This window comes from Misgurnus anguillicaudatus, chromosome 23 (genome assembly GCF_027580225.2).
Source record: "Misgurnus anguillicaudatus chromosome 23, ASM2758022v2, whole genome shotgun sequence".
Taxonomy (NCBI): Eukaryota; Metazoa; Chordata; class Actinopteri; order Cypriniformes; family Cobitidae; genus Misgurnus; species Misgurnus anguillicaudatus.
In genome coordinates this window covers 31,273,911-31,291,150 of record NC_073359.2, presented here as the reverse complement: position 1 = coordinate 31,291,150, position 17,240 = coordinate 31,273,911, and the positions used below count along the sequence as shown (strand labels likewise).

General features: G+C 36.5%; 1 protein-coding gene across 1 annotated transcript in view; it reads right to left on the bottom strand.

Moving 5' to 3' along the window:
- Nucleotides 1-223: 223 nt before the first annotated feature.
- LOC141359486 (uncharacterized) overlaps nucleotides 224-17,240 on the bottom strand; it is a 56,006-nt gene continuing 38,989 nt past the window's right edge. Inside the window, exon 3 of the mRNA XM_073862033.1 lies at nucleotides 224-1,019. Coding sequence (XP_073718134.1) covers nucleotides 706-1,019 — 314 coding nt within the window. The 3' untranslated portion in view covers nucleotides 224-705. The remainder of the gene's footprint in view (nucleotides 1,020-17,240) is intronic.

The following is a 17,240-nucleotide window of genomic DNA, read 5'->3' as shown; positions in this document are numbered from 1 at the left end:
GACGGTATATATGGTAACTAAGGGTCACCTTCCGATTTTTAAGAGAAAATTAAACCTGTCGACCCGTCTGACTAAGGCCTGTAACCCCACTGTCGTCGTTAATGCAGGTTCAGTGGCAAACGGGTCTATATTGCATGCTATTTACAAGATCACGAAAAAACGCCAACATCGCAACCTGACCATACGTGTCAACCCGTTTGACTAAGGCCGGAAGCCCCACTGTCGTCGTTAATGCAGGTTCAGTGGCAAACGGGTCTGTATGGCATACTATTCACAAGACACAAGAAAGCGCCAAAATCGCAACCCGACCATACGTGCCAACCCGTTTGACTAAGGCCGGAAGCCCCACTGTCGTCGTTAATGCAGGTTCAGTGGCAAACGGGTCTGTATGGCATACTATTCGCAATAGAAAGAAAGCGCCAAAATCACAACCCAACCATACGTGCCAACCCGTTTGACTAAGGCCAAAAGCCCCACTGTCGTTGTTAATGCAGGTTCAGTGGCAAACGGGTCTGTATGGCATACTATTTGCAATACAAAGAAAGCGCCAAAATCACAACCCAACCATACGTGCCAACCCGTTTGACTAAGGCTGGAGGCCCCACTGTCGTCGTTAATGCAGGTTCAGTGGCAAACGGGTTTGTATGGCATACTATTCACAAGAACACGAAAGTTCCAAAATCGCAATATACTGAAACATTTCAGTTACTTACCTCTGAGACAAACATAAAATCCCTTGAATGAAGTTTTTCCATCTCTGATGATCTTCAGATAATAACCTCCATCATGTTTCAGTGTGGTCCCATTGATGTTGAGATCTCCAGTCTGATCATTCAGATTCAGTTTACCTCTGAATAGATCATAATCACCATCATATGTACTGAAGATATTGTTGGCAGGATTTATTTTAGCTATAAGAGTTTCTCCAAATCTCCACTCTATCACATCATCTCTCTGTATGTCAGTAACTTCAGTCTTCAGATCAACAGATTCTCCCTCAAACACAAACCGTGTAATCACTGTAACAGCAGAAGACAGAAACAGAAATGAAATCAATTCAGGTGATTTTCATATATTAAGTGAGTAGTTATAGTGGACCACCTTTCGTCAAACTTTTATGGCCCCCTCCCCCACCCTTTGACAGGTCGTGTTTTATGACCCCCTTTGACAGGTGGAGGGACTATCAATCAAAAGCTGTACAATCTGTCTAGGTTTGAGAATCGTATATCACGGGCTTTAGACAGCGAGTATCCGGACCGTGCGTGTTTTACGATGTGTCAATCAGCTCATTGTTTTTCCTGTGTGTGTGTGTGTGTTTTGTCAAGCGAATGTTTTATTGCTGTCAAAAATAAGTTTATAGTTTTAGACTGTCCAGGTTCTGTCACTTTTTATGACCGCGGTCTCTCTTTTCCCATCCGTACTCACCAGCCCTCAGCCCCCACTGCGTATCTCACAGAGGGGTCCGGTGTTCAGCGGACCTGTGTGCTGATTTAGACGAAAATCTGTATATTTTAAACTAAATAAAATTTTAGCCGCTTCATGAGATCCGTGAGTCTTTTCACGACCCCTGCTCACTATGTTCAGGCGTATTAAAGCTCGATCACCGGTGGTGATAGAGAACGAGCCGAGTGCGCGTTCATATCTGTCGTTTTAAAATAAACGTAATAAATGTAATTCTGTCCGCTGTTGCAAAATAAAGATTTATTTTAGATTTAGGGGTTTCTTGAACCAAGTCTCTGATTAAAACATGTGAATGCGCGCACCGACGGTGACAGAGAACTTACGCTGATGCGCACTTATATCTGACCTTAATAAACTTTTAAATATTTTAATACGTTTTCATCCCATCTTCAGGGTTTGTTTTTATTAATGTCTACTTAAAACCATGTGTGAATATGTGTATATTATACAACGAATCTTATCATGTATGCTCTGACAAAATAAAGCATTATTTTAGATTTTAGGTGGTGCGGACACATATTTATGGCAAATACTGTTGAATATAAACGTTCGTTTTGTCAAAAGTTTCTTTAAAGTCAATAAGGAATCAAACATTTTAGATGTATCTGGTTAAACTTAAATCTGATATTTTCTATTGGTCTATTTCTTTAGTATCTGATCAGACACAATGTTTCAGAAGCTGATTTATGAGGGTCTGTGTGCGTGTGAGATAATTCACAGCAGGGGCGGATTGTAGTTAGAGACTTTTAAAACCGTGATGGTAAAATGTAATACGGTCCACTCTGAAGAAAAGTAAAGTTTTATTTTAGATTTAGGGAATTCTTGAACCAAGTCTCTGATTAAAACTTTTGAGTGTAACATCACAAATATTTAATATATTCCGTATACGTGTATAGTTTAACCATTCCCTTATGCCATAACCTTATAGGCGCCGTCAATACTTCTTTCTTTAGACTAAAGGAAATTTATTTTAACCTAAATAAAAGTTTATTCGCATCAAGAAGTCCGTGAGTCTTTTCTAAAGGTCGATCACCGGCGGTGACAGAGAACGCGTCGGATGTACGTTCATATATTTCGTTAAGAAACTTTTAAACGATTAAAGACATATTCATAGCATCTTCAGGGTTTGTTTTTATTATTGGCTTCTTAAAACCATGTGTGAATATGTGTATATTATAACGAATCTTATATTGTCTGCTCTGACAAAAATAAAGTATTATTTTAGACTTTAAGTGAAGTGGCAGCGCGTATTTTATAGCCTACTGTTTAATATAAACGTTTGTTTTGTCAAAAGTTTCTTTAAAGTCACGCAAAAATCAAATATTTTACATGTATCTGGTTAAACTTAAATCTGCTATTATCTATTTAACTATTTTTCTGATCAGTCAGCTTACAGAAGCTGCTCTTATGATCGTGTGTGTGTGTGTGTGTGTGTGTGTGTGTGTGTGTGTGTGTGTGTGTGTGTGTGTGTGTCAGCGAGGCAATTCACAGCAGGAGAGGGTTGTAAACTAGTGAGTTAGACACTTTTAAAACGTGTTGGTAAAATGTAATATAGACCGCTCTGACAAAAACTAAAGGTTTATTATAGATTTAGCAATTTCTTAAACAAAGTCTCTGATTAAAACATATGCGCGCACCGACAGTGACGGAGAACTTACACTGATGCGCTCTTATATCTGCCGTTAACAACCTTTTAAACGTTTTAAGACATTTAAGTCCCTCTTATGGTTTGAATTCATTAATGTCACCTAACATCCAAGTGTGTACATGTGTATTTACGATAAATGTAACACGGTACGCATTGTCAAAATAAAAGGTTTCTTGAACATGGTATTCCAGTGCGTGTTTTTTGTCTTGCGAGTGCTCGTCATATTTATTGATGTGAAAAAAGTTTGATGTCTAAGGCGTTCAGTTTCTGGACGGTTGGTTTTTACCAGTGGTCTCTCATTCTCACCACCCGCCACCACCCACCCAGCAGCCCCCAATGTGTCTGAACAGCGGTGGTGCCCAGCGGCCCGCACCGTTCCCAAAACTCCGCGTTGGCAAAACAAGTGCAATACAGCCCATCGACAAAAAGCAAAAGGTTTTTTTAGATTTAAGGTGGTCCACCAGCGCCTTTATGGCAAGCACTCAGGTTCTAAAAGTTTGTAACACCAAGAATTTGTTTAATGAAATATACAGTACATGTATAAGCAATGCACCCGAGTCCATAATCTCCGGACGGGTCGCCAATACTATTTTCTTTAGACTAAAGGGTATTTATTTTAACCTAAACAAAAGTTCATCTGCATCACGAACGCAGCGAAACTGCCCATGCACCGCAATCCACCGCCCACGCGCACCAAAGGTCGACCACCGGCGATGACCAGAGAACGAACCGGGTGTGCGTTCATATAAACTTAATAAATGTAATTCTGTCCGCTCTGGCAAAATAAAAGTTTATTTTAGATTTAGCCATTTCTTTAACCAAGTCTCTGATTAAAACAAGTTACTTTTGCTTGGGGCAATAGGCACATGCACACACATATCTGTGGTATTAAAAATAAGATTTTTAAAGTTTAAGAAATTTAAACATTTGAAAAAAATCAAACATTTTAGAGGTGTCTGAGTAAACTTATATCTAATGTCATATGAGCCGTACCGTGTCGCGTTCGTGTCTGTGTGCGTGTCCGTGTCAGTTTATGTATGTGTGTGTTATGCGATCGTAGAGTAGGGCGGAGGATGTGAGAGACTGTGAGGGTGTGTGTGTGTGTGTGTGTGTGTGTGTGGTTATCACGTGGTGGGGGTCCCAAATGATCAATGGCAGGATTTTTATGTGACGGACAGGCCCCTAGGTCAGCCTGTGGGGTTAGATACAACTTAGGTTAACATCTATCAACGCATAATAAGCAAACATGAAATTATATTATACCTATGCATTGTTACTCATGTACACACTTGCATATTTTTCTTAAACAAACTTTTGCTTTTCAAACTTAGTCAGTCTTCAGACTTTTGTCTCTTCACACATTTGTTCAAAGTTTTTCTTCGCTAGTGTCAACCCAGTGTCTGAGATTTTGTAAACTCATGTACATACATGTGTATTTTTCTTAAACTTTTGCTTTTCAAACTTAGACAGTCTTCAGACTTTTGTCTCTTCATACATTTGTTCAAAGTTTTTTTTCGCTAGTGTCAACCCGGGTCTGAGATTTTGTAAACTCATCAGATGTACACACTTGCGTATTTTTCTTAAACAAACTTTTGCTTTTCAAACTTAGTCAGACTTCAGACTTTTGTCTTTTCATACATTTGTTCAAAGTTTTTCTTCACTAGCGTCAAATCCTGTTTGAGATTTTTTGTAAACTCATGTACACACTTGTGTATTTTTCTAAAACTTTTGCTTTTCAAACTTAGTCAGTCTTCAGACTTTTGTCTCTTCACACATGTGTTCAAAGTTTTTTTCTTCGCTAGTGTCAACCCGTGTCTGAGATTTTTTTGTAAACTCATGTACACACTTGCGTATTTTTCTTAAACTTTTGCTTTTCAAACTTAGTCAGTCTTCAGACTCTTGTCACTTCATACATTTGTTCAAAGTTTTTTCTTCGCTAGTGTCAAATCCTGTTTGAGATTTTTTTTTGTAAACTCATGTACATACGTGTGTATTTTTCTTAAACTTTTGCTTTTCAAACATAGTCAGTCTTCAGACTCTTGTCACTTCATACATTTGTTCAAAGTTTTTTTCTTCGCTAGGGCCAAATCCTGTTTGAGATTTTTTTTTGTAAACTCATGTACACACTTGTGTATTTTTCTTAAACTTTTGCTTTTCAAACTTAGTCAGTCTTCAGACTTATGCATACATTTGTTCAAAGTTTTTTCTTTGCTAGGGCCAAATCCTGTTTGAGATTTTTTTTTTTTGTAAACTCATGTACACACTTGCGTATTTTTCTTAAACTTTTGCTTTTCAAACTTAGTCAGTCTTCATACTTTTGCATACATTTGTTCAAAGTTTTTCTTCGCTAGTGTCAACCCGTGTCTGAGATTTTGTAAACTCATCAGATGTACACACTTGCGTATTTTTCTTAAACTTTTGCTTTTCAAACTTAGTCAGTCTTCAGACTTTTGCATACATTTGTTCAAAGTTTTTCTTCGCTAGTGTCAACCCGTGTCTGAGATTTTGTAAACTCATCAGATGTACACACTTGCGTATTTTTCTTAAACTTTTGCTTTACAAACTTAGTCAGTCTTCAGACTTTTGCATACATTTGTTCAAAGTTTTTCTTCGCTAGTGTCAACCCGTGTCTGAGATTTTGTAAACTCATCAGATGTACACACTTGCGTATTTTTCTTAAACTTTTGCTTTACAAACTTAGTCAGTCTTCAGACTTTTGCATACATTTGTTCAAAGTTTTTCTTCGCTAGTGTCAACCCGTGTCTGAGATTTTGTAAACTCATCAGATGTACACACTTGTGTATTTTTCTTAAACTTTTGCTTTTCAAACTTGGGCAGTCTTGTTCTTAGTTCTATCTGCTCAGACAATATTTTGCATTCATCAATCGTCTTGTTTTCTTTGTAAGCGACATCATATATCTGTGATTGTTTTTGTGAATACAGATTGTTTCATTTCTATAGTTTATGCAACATTTTGGCGAACTCTTTAAATTAGTGCTAGATGATTAAAACAACAACGCAAAGTATGTTTTAGATTTACTTACTAAATCTTTCACGACGAAACAGCGATGATAGCATTATGTCTGAATCTGTAAACTTGTAAAACACCAATAGCTCGATGTACATAACGAAGACTGCAAAATATTGTCTGAGCAGATAGAACTAAGAACAAGTCTGAAGACTGCCCAAGTTTGAAAAGCATAAGTTTAAGAAAAATACACAAGTATGTGCATCTGATGAGTTTACAAAAAAAAAATCTCAAACACAATTTGACACTAGCAAAGAAAACTTTGAACAAATGTATGAAGAGACAAAAGTCTGATGAAGACTGACTAAGTTTGAAAAGCAAAAGTTTGTTTAAGAAAAATACGCAAGTGTGTACATGAGTTTACAAAAAAATCTCAAACAGGATTTGGCCCTAGCGAAGAAAAACTTTGAACAAATGTATGCAAAAGTCTGAAGACTGACTAAGTTTGAAAAGCAAAAGTTTAAGAAAAATACACAAGTGTGTACATGAGTTTACAAAAAATCTCAAACAGGATTTGACACTAGCGAAGAAAAACTTTGAACAAATGTGTGCAAAAGTATGAAGACTGACTAAGTTTGAAAAGCAAAAGTTTAAGAAAAATACGCAAGTGTGTACATCTGATGAGTTTACAAAATCTAAGACACGGGTTGACACTAGCGAAGAAAAACTTTGAACAAATGTATGCAAAAGTCTGAAGACTGACTAAGTTTGAAAAGCAAAAGTTTAAGAAAAATACACACGTATGTACATGAGTTTACAAAAAATCTCAAACAGGATTTGGCCCTAGCGAAGAAAAAAACTTTGAACAGATGTGTGAAGAGACAAAAGTATGAAGACTGACTAAGTTTGCAAAGCAATAGTTTAAGAAAAATACGCAAGTGTGTACATGAGTTTACAAAAAAAAAAATCTCAAACAGGATTTGGCCCTAGCAAAGAAAAAACTTTGAACAAATGTATGCATAAGTCTGAAGGCTGACTAAGTTTGAAAAGCAAAAGTTTAAGAAAAATACACAAGTGTGTACATGAGTTTACAAAAAAAAAATCTCAAACAGGATTTGGCCCTAGCGAAGAAAAAAACTTTGAACAAATGTATGAAGTGACAAGAGTCTGAAGACTGACTATGTTTGAAAAGCAAAAGTTTAAGAAAAATACACACGTATGTACATGAGTTTACAAAAAAAAATCTCAAACAGGATTTGACACTAGCGAAGAAAAAACTTTGAACAAATGTATGAAGTGACAAGAGTCTGAAGACTGACTAAGTTTGAAAAGCAAAAGTTTAAGAAAAATACACACGTATGTACATGAGTTTACAAAAAAAAATCTCAAACAGGATTTGACACTAGCGAAGAAAAACTTTGAACAAATGTATGAAGTGACAAAAGTCTGAAGACTGACTAAGTTTGAAAAGCAATAGTTTAAGAAAAATACGCAAGTGTGTACATGAGTTTACAAAAAAAATCTCAGACACGGGTTGACACTAGCGAAGAAAAAAACTTTGAACACATGTGTGAAGAGACAAAAGTCTGAAGACTGACTAAGTTTGAAAAGCAAAAGTTTTAGAAAAATACACAAGTGTGTACATGAGTTTACAAAAAATCTAAAACAGGCTTTGACGCTAGTGAAGAAAAACTTTGAACAAATGTATGAAAAGACAAAAGTCTGAAGTCTGACTAAGTTTGAAAAGCAAAAGTTTGTTTAAGAAAAATACGCAAGTGTGTACATCTGATGAGTTTACAAAATCTCAGACCCGGGTTGACACTAGCGAAGAAAAACTTTGAACAAATGTGTGAAGAGACAAAAGTCTGAAGACTGTCTAAGTTTGAAAAGCAAAAGTTTAAGAAAAATACACATGTATGTACATGAGTTTACAAAATCTCAGACACTGGGTTGACACTAGCGAAGAAAAACTTTGAACAAATGTGTGAAGAGACAAAAGTCTGAAGACTGACTAAGTTTGAAAAGCAAAAGTTTGTTTAAGAAAAATATGCAAGTGTGTACATGAGTAACAATGCATAGGTATAATATAATTTCATGTTTGCTTATTATGCGTTGATAGATGTTAACCTAAGTTGTATCTAACCCCACAGGCTGACCTAGGGGCCTGTCCGTCACATAAAAATCCTGCCATTGATCATTTGGGACCCCCACCACGTGATAACCACACACACACACACACACACACACACACCCTCACAGTCTCTCACATCCTCCGCCCTACTCTACGATCGCATAACACACACATACATAAACTGACACGGACACGCACACAGACACGAACGCGACACGGTACGGCTCATATGACATTAGATATAAGTTTACTCAGACACCTCTAAAATGTTTGATTTTTTTCAAATGTTTAAATTTCTTAAACTTTAAAAATCTTATTTTTAATACCACAGATATGTGTGTGCATGTGCCTATTGCCCCAAGCAAAAGTAACTTGTTTTAATCAGAGACTTGGTTAAAGAAATGGCTAAATCTAAAATAAACTTTTATTTTGCCAGAGCGGACAGAATTACATTTATTAAGTTTATATGAACACACACCCGGTTCGTTCTCTGGTCATCACCGGTGATCGACCTTTAATGCTCGTGAACAATAGATTGCGGTGCATGAACAGTTTCACGGCGTTCGTGATGCAGATAAACTTTTATTTAGGTTAAAATAAATACCCTTTAGTCTAAAGAAAATAGTATTGGCGACCCGTCCGGAGATTATGGACTCGGGTGCATTGCTTATACATGTACTGTATATTTCATTAAACAAATTCTTGGTGTTACAAACTTTTAGAACCTGAGTGCTTGCCATAAAGGCGCTGGTGGACCACCTTAAATCTAAAAAAACCTTTTACTTTTTGTCAATGGGCTGTATTACACTTATTTTACCAACACGGAGTTTTAGGAACAATACGGGCCGCTGAACACCACCGCTGTTCAGACACATTGGGGGCTACTGGGTGGGTGATAACGGGTGGTGAGAATGAGAGACCGCTGGTAAAAACCAACCGTCCAGAAACTGAACGCCTTAGACATCAAACTTTTTTCACATCAATAAATATGACGAGCACTCGCAAGACAAAAAACACGCACTGGAATACCATGTTCAAGAAACCTTTTATTTTGACAATGCGTACCGTGTTACATTTATCGTAAATACACATGTACACACTTGGATGTTAGGTGACATTAATGAATTCAAACCATAAGAGGGACTTAAATGTCTTAAAACGTTTAAAAGGTTGTTAACGGCAGATATAAGAGCGCATCAGTGTAAGTTCTCCGTCACTGTCGGTGCGCGCATATGTTTTAATCAGAGACTTTGTTTAAGAAATTGCTAAATCTATAATAAACCTTTAGTTTTTGTCAGAGCGGTCTATATTACATTTTACCAACACGTTTTAAAAGTGTCTAACTCACTAGTTTACAACCCTCTCCTGCTGTGAATTGCCTCGCTGACACACACACACACACACACACACACACACACACACACACACACACACACACACACACACGATCATAAGAGCAGCTTCTGTAAGCTGACTGATCAGAAAAATAGTTAAATAGATAATAGCAGATTTAAGTTTAACCAGATACATGTAAAATATTTGATTTTTGCGTGACTTTAAAGAAACTTTTGACAAAACAAACGTTTATATTAAACAGTAGGCTATAAAATACGCGCTGCCACTTCACTTAAAGTCTAAAATAATACTTTATTTTTGTCAGAGCAGACAATATAAGATTCGTTATAATATACACATATTCACACATGGTTTTAAGAAGCCAATAATAAAAACAAACCCTGAAGATGCTATGAATATGTCTTTAATCGTTTAAAAGTTTCTTAACGACATATATGAACGTACATCCGACGCGTTCTCTGTCACCGCCGGTGATCGACCTTTAGAAAAGACTCACGGACTTCTTGATGCGAATAAACTTTTATTTAGGTTAAAATAAATTTCCTTTAGTCTAAAGAAAGAAGTATTGACGGCGCCTATAAGGTTATGGCATAAGGGAATGGTTAAACTATACACGTATACGGAATATATTAAATATTTGTGATGTTACACTCAAAAGTTTTAATCAGAGACTTGGTTCAAGAATTCCCTAAATCTAAAATAAAACTTTACTTTTCTTCAGAGTGGACCGTATTACATTTTACCATCACGGTTTTAAAAGTCTCTAACTACAATCCGCCCCTGCTGTGAATTATCTCACACGCACACAGACCCTCATAAATCAGCTTCTGAAACATTGTGTCTGATCAGATACTAAAGAAATAGACCAATAGAAAATATCAGATTTAAGTTTAACCAGATACATCTAAAATGTTTGATTCCTTATTGACTTTAAAGAAACTTTTGACAAAACGAACGTTTATATTCAACAGTATTTGCCATAAATATGTGTCCGCACCACCTAAAATCTAAAATAATGCTTTATTTTGTCAGAGCATACATGATAAGATTCGTTTTATAATATACACATATTCACACATGGTTTTAAGTAGACATTAATAAAAACAAACCCTGAAGATGGGATGAAAACGTATTAAAATATTTAAAAGTTTATTAAGGTCAGATATAAGTGCGCATCAGCGTAAGTTCTCTGTCACCGTCGGTGCGCGCATTCACATGTTTTAATCAGAGACTTGGTTCAAGAAACCCCTAAATCTAAAATAAATCTTTATTTTGCAACAGCGGACAGAATTACATTTATTACGTTTATTTTAAAACGACAGATATGAACGCGCGCTCGGCTCGTTCTCTGTCACCACCGGTGATCGAGCTTTGGTGCGCCTGGACATGGTGAGCAGGGGTCGTGGGGGGACTCGCGGATCTCATGAAGCGGCTAAATTTTTGTTTAGTTTGGAGTATGCAGATTTTCGTCTGGATCAGCACCCGGGTCCGCTGGGCACCGGACCCCTCTGTGGGATGCGCGGTGGGGGCTGGGGGCTGGTGAGTGCGGATGGGAGGGGAGAGACCGCGGTCATAAAAAGTGACAGAACCTGGACAGTCTAAAACTATAAACTTATTTTTGACAGCAATAAAACATTCGCTTGACAAAACACACACACACACACACAGGAAAAACAATGAGCTGATTGACACATCGTAAAACACGCACGGTCCGGATACTCGCTGTCTAAAGCCCGTGATATACGATTCTCAAACCTAGACAGATTGTACAGCTTTTGATTGATAGTCCCTCCACCTGTCAAAGGGGGTCATAAAACACGACCTGTCAAAGGGTGGGGGAGGGGGCCATAAAAGTTTGACGAAAGGTGGTCCACTATAACTACTTAAGTGTCTTATTTACTGATTATAAATATCAGCTCATATTCTCATTAGGGTTGCCACTAATGACTTTTATATCGACTAATCTATCGATTAATTGATTATTGTAATGACTAATTTACCACTGAAAATGGACAAATATGCAATCAAACGTTTCTAAATCCTGATGTTCTTTTAACGTGGCATACTCTTTTTATATTGTATATAAGTAATATTTATTAACAGTAGTATATGTATGTGTGTGTATTTATAATCAGGGCCACTGCTGGCCAAATGGGTGTCCTAACTGTACGTTCACAGCGCCACTGGCGAGAGCGTCAAAGAAAGCTCTGGCTGCCCTGCCAATGACGCTTATAGAAAAATAGTATTGGACGCTCTGATGCTCAAATGCATTCTCTAGAATCCTTTTCCGCCTTCTGATTGGTTATTGCCGAACGTTTCCGCCTTCTGATTGGCAGTGTTGGGCAAGTTACTTCCAAAGTGTAATACATTATATATTTAAGCAATATCGCTCGAGTAGGAGTGTGATATAGCTCTATATCATCACGGCTCTGATTAGGCCAGAGGCACGAGGCCGCAGGCCGAGTGCCGGAGGCAATCACAGCCGTGATGATATAGAGCTATATCACACGACTCCGAGAGCGATATTGCTTTTATACAACAGTTCGACGGCACACGTTTGAAAAACGAAATCTAGAAAACAACAACGGAGTTATTTTAAAAGCCTCTTTGTTTGAGAACTACTTCTTCCGCCACGGATTTGAGGGCGGCCAGAATGACAGGTAAAACTTTCGGCTGCTTTGAAGCTCATAACAACTCAATGGACGGAAAAGCCGTTTCTTTATATTACCGTTTCTTGGTCACAAAGTGTAATTTTAAGATTAGTTCAGTCGAGAATGTATCTGTATTATATTTAAATCTGCAGTCGATTAGTAAAGATAGCGCCTGTTTGAACGTTTGCTTAGTGAGATTCGGTACAAATGAGAACCAAAGCATGAGCGGACATCAGTGTTCACTCGCCCCGCTGACCACCGCCCTCTCTGGGCTACATTTCTGAAAGGAATACCCTGGCTCTTCTGTTGGCCTTGTTTGTTTATGATCGTCAAAATGAGATCAAATCAGCAGTATTTGGTGTCATGATCAAACTATTACTTGTTTTTTAATTCATATTTAGTGTCTTTTGTGTTGTTATTGTTTTGGCGCGAGGTAAAAGTTAATAAAACTACATGTATAACGTTACTATTGCTTTCTCATTTATTCTTAACGTGATACGAGCACTCGATTATTATTATTAAACTTTGTTCTTGTCAGTACTATACAAAACGGTTTTTTATAAGTGTCAGAGAGATGTTTTTGCATGCTGCTTATAAATATACCAGTGGCGATATCTCATAACATGTTTTAATAGTCACGTCACGATAAAGTAAATGATCAATGTCCACATTTAAAAGCTGCGGGGCTTACCTGCAGTTCCACGGTGTTTTCGCGTTCTGATAAGAGATATAGCTCCAGAAAAAGTGTGTTTATATTCCTCTTTCCAAGTGTTAATCGTCCAAACGATGTGACAAGACATTTCTCCCATTAACTTTACCGTAACATTAAAGAGCGCTGATCTTTGACGGAATAATACTTCTGATTGGGGATTCACAGACTGATTTATGAGCTAGTAAACTAATGAGACAAACGGAGAGTGATTCAAAACAGGGCGTCTGTGTTTTTCCATTCAGAGATGAGCCTGCTTAGGACCTCCATTCACTAGGTGGCGGAATAATACGAAAGGTGAAGCGGTTACAGTGCCGATATCAGTACAATATCGTATAGCTCTTAGCCAATCAGATTCGAGAACCAGAAAGAACTGTTGTATAATACAAATTACTGTCATTTGAAAGTAATTAGTTACATTACAATATTACAGACTCTGAACTGTAATGAGTTACACTACTTTTGCGTTACCTTTGAGTTACTTTCATCAAAATAACAGAAGTATGACTAGGCATTATAAAATGTTAAAATGTAGTTTATCGATGCTTATAAATCTAGAAGTTATGCGTTGGCCCTCGAGCTTTGAATAGGCACTGAGAATACTTATGGCAAAATACAATAACAATCACTGTCAGAATCATAAACATAGACACATGATCTGGTAAAAGTCTGGTAAATTATGGTACACATACCAAACACAATAGATCTAGAGCCCACTATAATGCAACCTATAGCCTAATAACATGGCAAGACACGCAACCTCTTTTCGTTTCTATTCTTCACTTTTAATTCAGATTCACAGCACAAACCTGGCATGCACTGGGTTGACACATCTTATCAAAAAGTGTTATTGGAGGATCAGGCATGGAATACAGCTCATTTCAGTACAAAATAAGGATTACATGTAGACTAACATATAAAAGTAACAGACAAACAGAGGAACACTGCTTTTTGCCAAACAATAAATATAGGTTCCCATACAAAGACTGGTAAAAACTTTAAACAGTGATGTTTAAATGTACTATTTAGATAACCATGTTTAAGTCTACACTAATGTTACGTTGTAGTTTTGGTTGCTGTTTGTAATAAAACTGTAGATAGCATAGTAATAGCCTAGCAATCTATTATGTATATGGACTGTAACCATAGCAACGTTAACTTACCTTGTCATTGCTGGTGTGATATGGATTTTACTGGCAAGATTTCTAAAAGTCTCTTTACTTCTGAGGTTCAAGCAGCTCAGGAGACCGATAGAAACTTTCTGTTGCTTTTACTTAGTGCTCTCATTCGCAGTATTATGCGTGTGTGACGCTACCGGACCTGATTGCGACCACTTTAGTCAATGCTTATACAGCCGCGGACTTCCCAGATTCGGCTCTTTAAGAAACGGGTCTATATTTAACGCGCACCGCATCAAAATCGCATTTTAAATACAAAATTAAAGTAAAAATGAACATGCTGCATACAGCACCTGGAAACGGCCATACGCTGCGTCCCAAACCGCCTACTTCCATTCTATATAGTAGGCAAAGAGTACGAGAAGTAGTGCTTTTCGCCTACTATATAGTATGGAAGTACACTGAAAAAAACAACTAGTAAAATTTACTTAAAAAAATCCTCGTAACAATTTGCACGAACTTTTTTTAAGTAAAATTTATTGCTTTTTTATAAGTAAAACTTACCTACTAAAATCAAATAAAATTTACTTAAAATTGCATGATAAAACATATGTTAAATAATTAATTAAATGTTACTTAATTATTTTATTTAGAAGTTAGATTTATTTTAATCGTTTAGGTAAAGTCTATTAGGTTTTTTTTTAAATTGAAGCATTGCTGTCCTAATAATATTAAATAAATCGTATTTTCTGTTTGTTATTTTCTTTAACATATTAATATGGACATAGTTCTTTTAAGTGTTATAAATGGCATTATAACACACAATTCATGACTGACAACAAGTCAGTCATTGAATAAACTTGATTCGGAACAGAAACGCACACAAACTGTGTTTCTGACATGCATTATCAGCACTGTGGAAAGAATTACAATACACTGTTCTGAACAGGGTTCATGTAAAGAAACACTGATCACCTGAACGGTGACTTCACAAAATTATTATTTACAACAAAACAACATCAATAATATAAGAGCTTAAACCTTTATGACATTTTGCTAACAAATATTTAAGTAGTTAAAGTTCTTATCAGTTCTTATTCTGTGATAAAGCTTAAAGGCGGAGTCCACGATGTTTGAAAAACGCGTTGGAAAAGGAGACGGGCCGACTACCAAAACACACTTATAGCCAATCAAATCAAATCAAATGCCGGTTTGCGTATGTGTGGGGCGGGTCTATCAACTGAAGGTCCAGATTCTATTGGGGTAGGGGCGTGTTTGTTTAGGTGATTTCAAATATCAACATTGGCTTTCAAACATCATGGACTCCGCCTTTAAAAAATAAAAATATTCAGGCGCAAAGAATTGTGGGTATTCCTTACAACATGTGCAAATAAATGTAAGTAAATTTTACTTAAATAATACAAGAAAATATCTAATAAGACTTACTATTCCCACACAGTTCATTTTTTACATGAATTAATTGTGTATTTATCATCATTTTACTTAGGAAAATCTAGTTCTCAATAAATGTTAATATTATTATGTAGAAATTATGAGAGTTAATCTAATAAATATTACTACACCAAAAGTTCGTTTTTTCAGTGTATGCGGTTTGGGACGCAACCTATTTTACCCGCAGATTTTTCTTGTGTGGATGCTGGTCCCGCGCATTGGTCAAAAAAAATTACAAAAATAACAACGTCTATTTTTGAAATGCATTGTTGTAACGTGCGCGTTACTAAGACTGTAACGAGTAAAATATTACCAAAATTGTATTAGTAATGCGTTATATTACTGCGTTAACACAAAAACTAATATATTACTGTAATATATTATATTTTGTAATGCGTTACTCCCAACACTGCTGATTGGTTGCCGCTGAACCACGTCATAGCTCATTACCATAAAGTTAACCTGATTTCAACTCTCCTCGACACTCACACTGTCCAAGATGCGCCGCTGCCTTTCATTGAAAATGAATGACTTCCGGCCACTTTGACGCTCTCGCCGGTGGTGGTGTGAACACAAAGCAAGCTGACTTTAAAGCGTAACTAAACCCCTGGTCAGAGCCCGACTCCACCCACTGGCAATATTTGAAAAATGCAAGAAAAGTGGGCAGATCCCAACCGAGATAGAGGGGACGAACTAAGTGTGTGGTGAGCTTGAACCTGCTTACGTCACAAGTTATTTTTTGGACACAACATCCAATAGAAAAATTCAACTGCAGTAGCCGCCGTTCAACCTGAAGAGGGCAGCACTCAGACGTTTTTACACCATATATTGTAGTATTGAAACACTTTATATCCAAATGTCAAAAAACTTACTAAAATCAATGAACAGCAATAATAAACCATCATTCTTACAGATCATTAACTAAAAAAAGTTGGTTTAGGGTTAAGTTACTCTTTAACGGTGGCTCCCCCTTAGGTAAAAACAACAACAAAATCACACACAACTATAGTATGTGTGAAAATAAAACTTTAAAAATTAAAATGCTTTTGTTAACACTTTTTTTAGAATTGTATTTTGACAGCAACACAAACTAAAATTAAACAAATATGCAATTATATATTATAGCCTATATTTCTGAATCTGTACCTGTCTAGTTAATGTACTTAATCTAATGTGACAAAGCTAATCTTACATGTCAGTATAAATCCAAGCAATTTTGGAGAATTACTAAATGTCTTTCTTGTAAGTAAATTAAAAGTCAGCTTTAAGAAAACAGCTGATGTCTATTAATAAAAGCAAAAGTTGGTATGTATGGTTATGTTGTCAATAATACAGGATTTAGCCGACTTTGGCTTAACCTGGCACCCCCTTCTATACGTTACATATTACTATGCTCGCTTGTTCAATTTAATCTCAGCCGCTGTACTTTGTGCTGCTACTTATGTTGTCTATTGATTTTTCTGTGTTTTCCCTGCTTCTATAAATGTAAAGCTGCTTTGAAACAATTAATAATTGTGAAAAGCGCTATATAAATAAAATTGAATTGAAAGGTGTTTGATTTAACACTCAATCATTCAGTTAAGCAGGTTTTGTTCATTCAAATAATAAAAAAGTGTAGTTATTAGCATATACAAAGCAACAGATGTCTTTAGCATAGATATCTTTACCATGCTTCAAAACACAACACAGCACAATGTCATTTAAACAATTGAAGTTACATGATGCAAATTGGTAGCCTGACGTTGT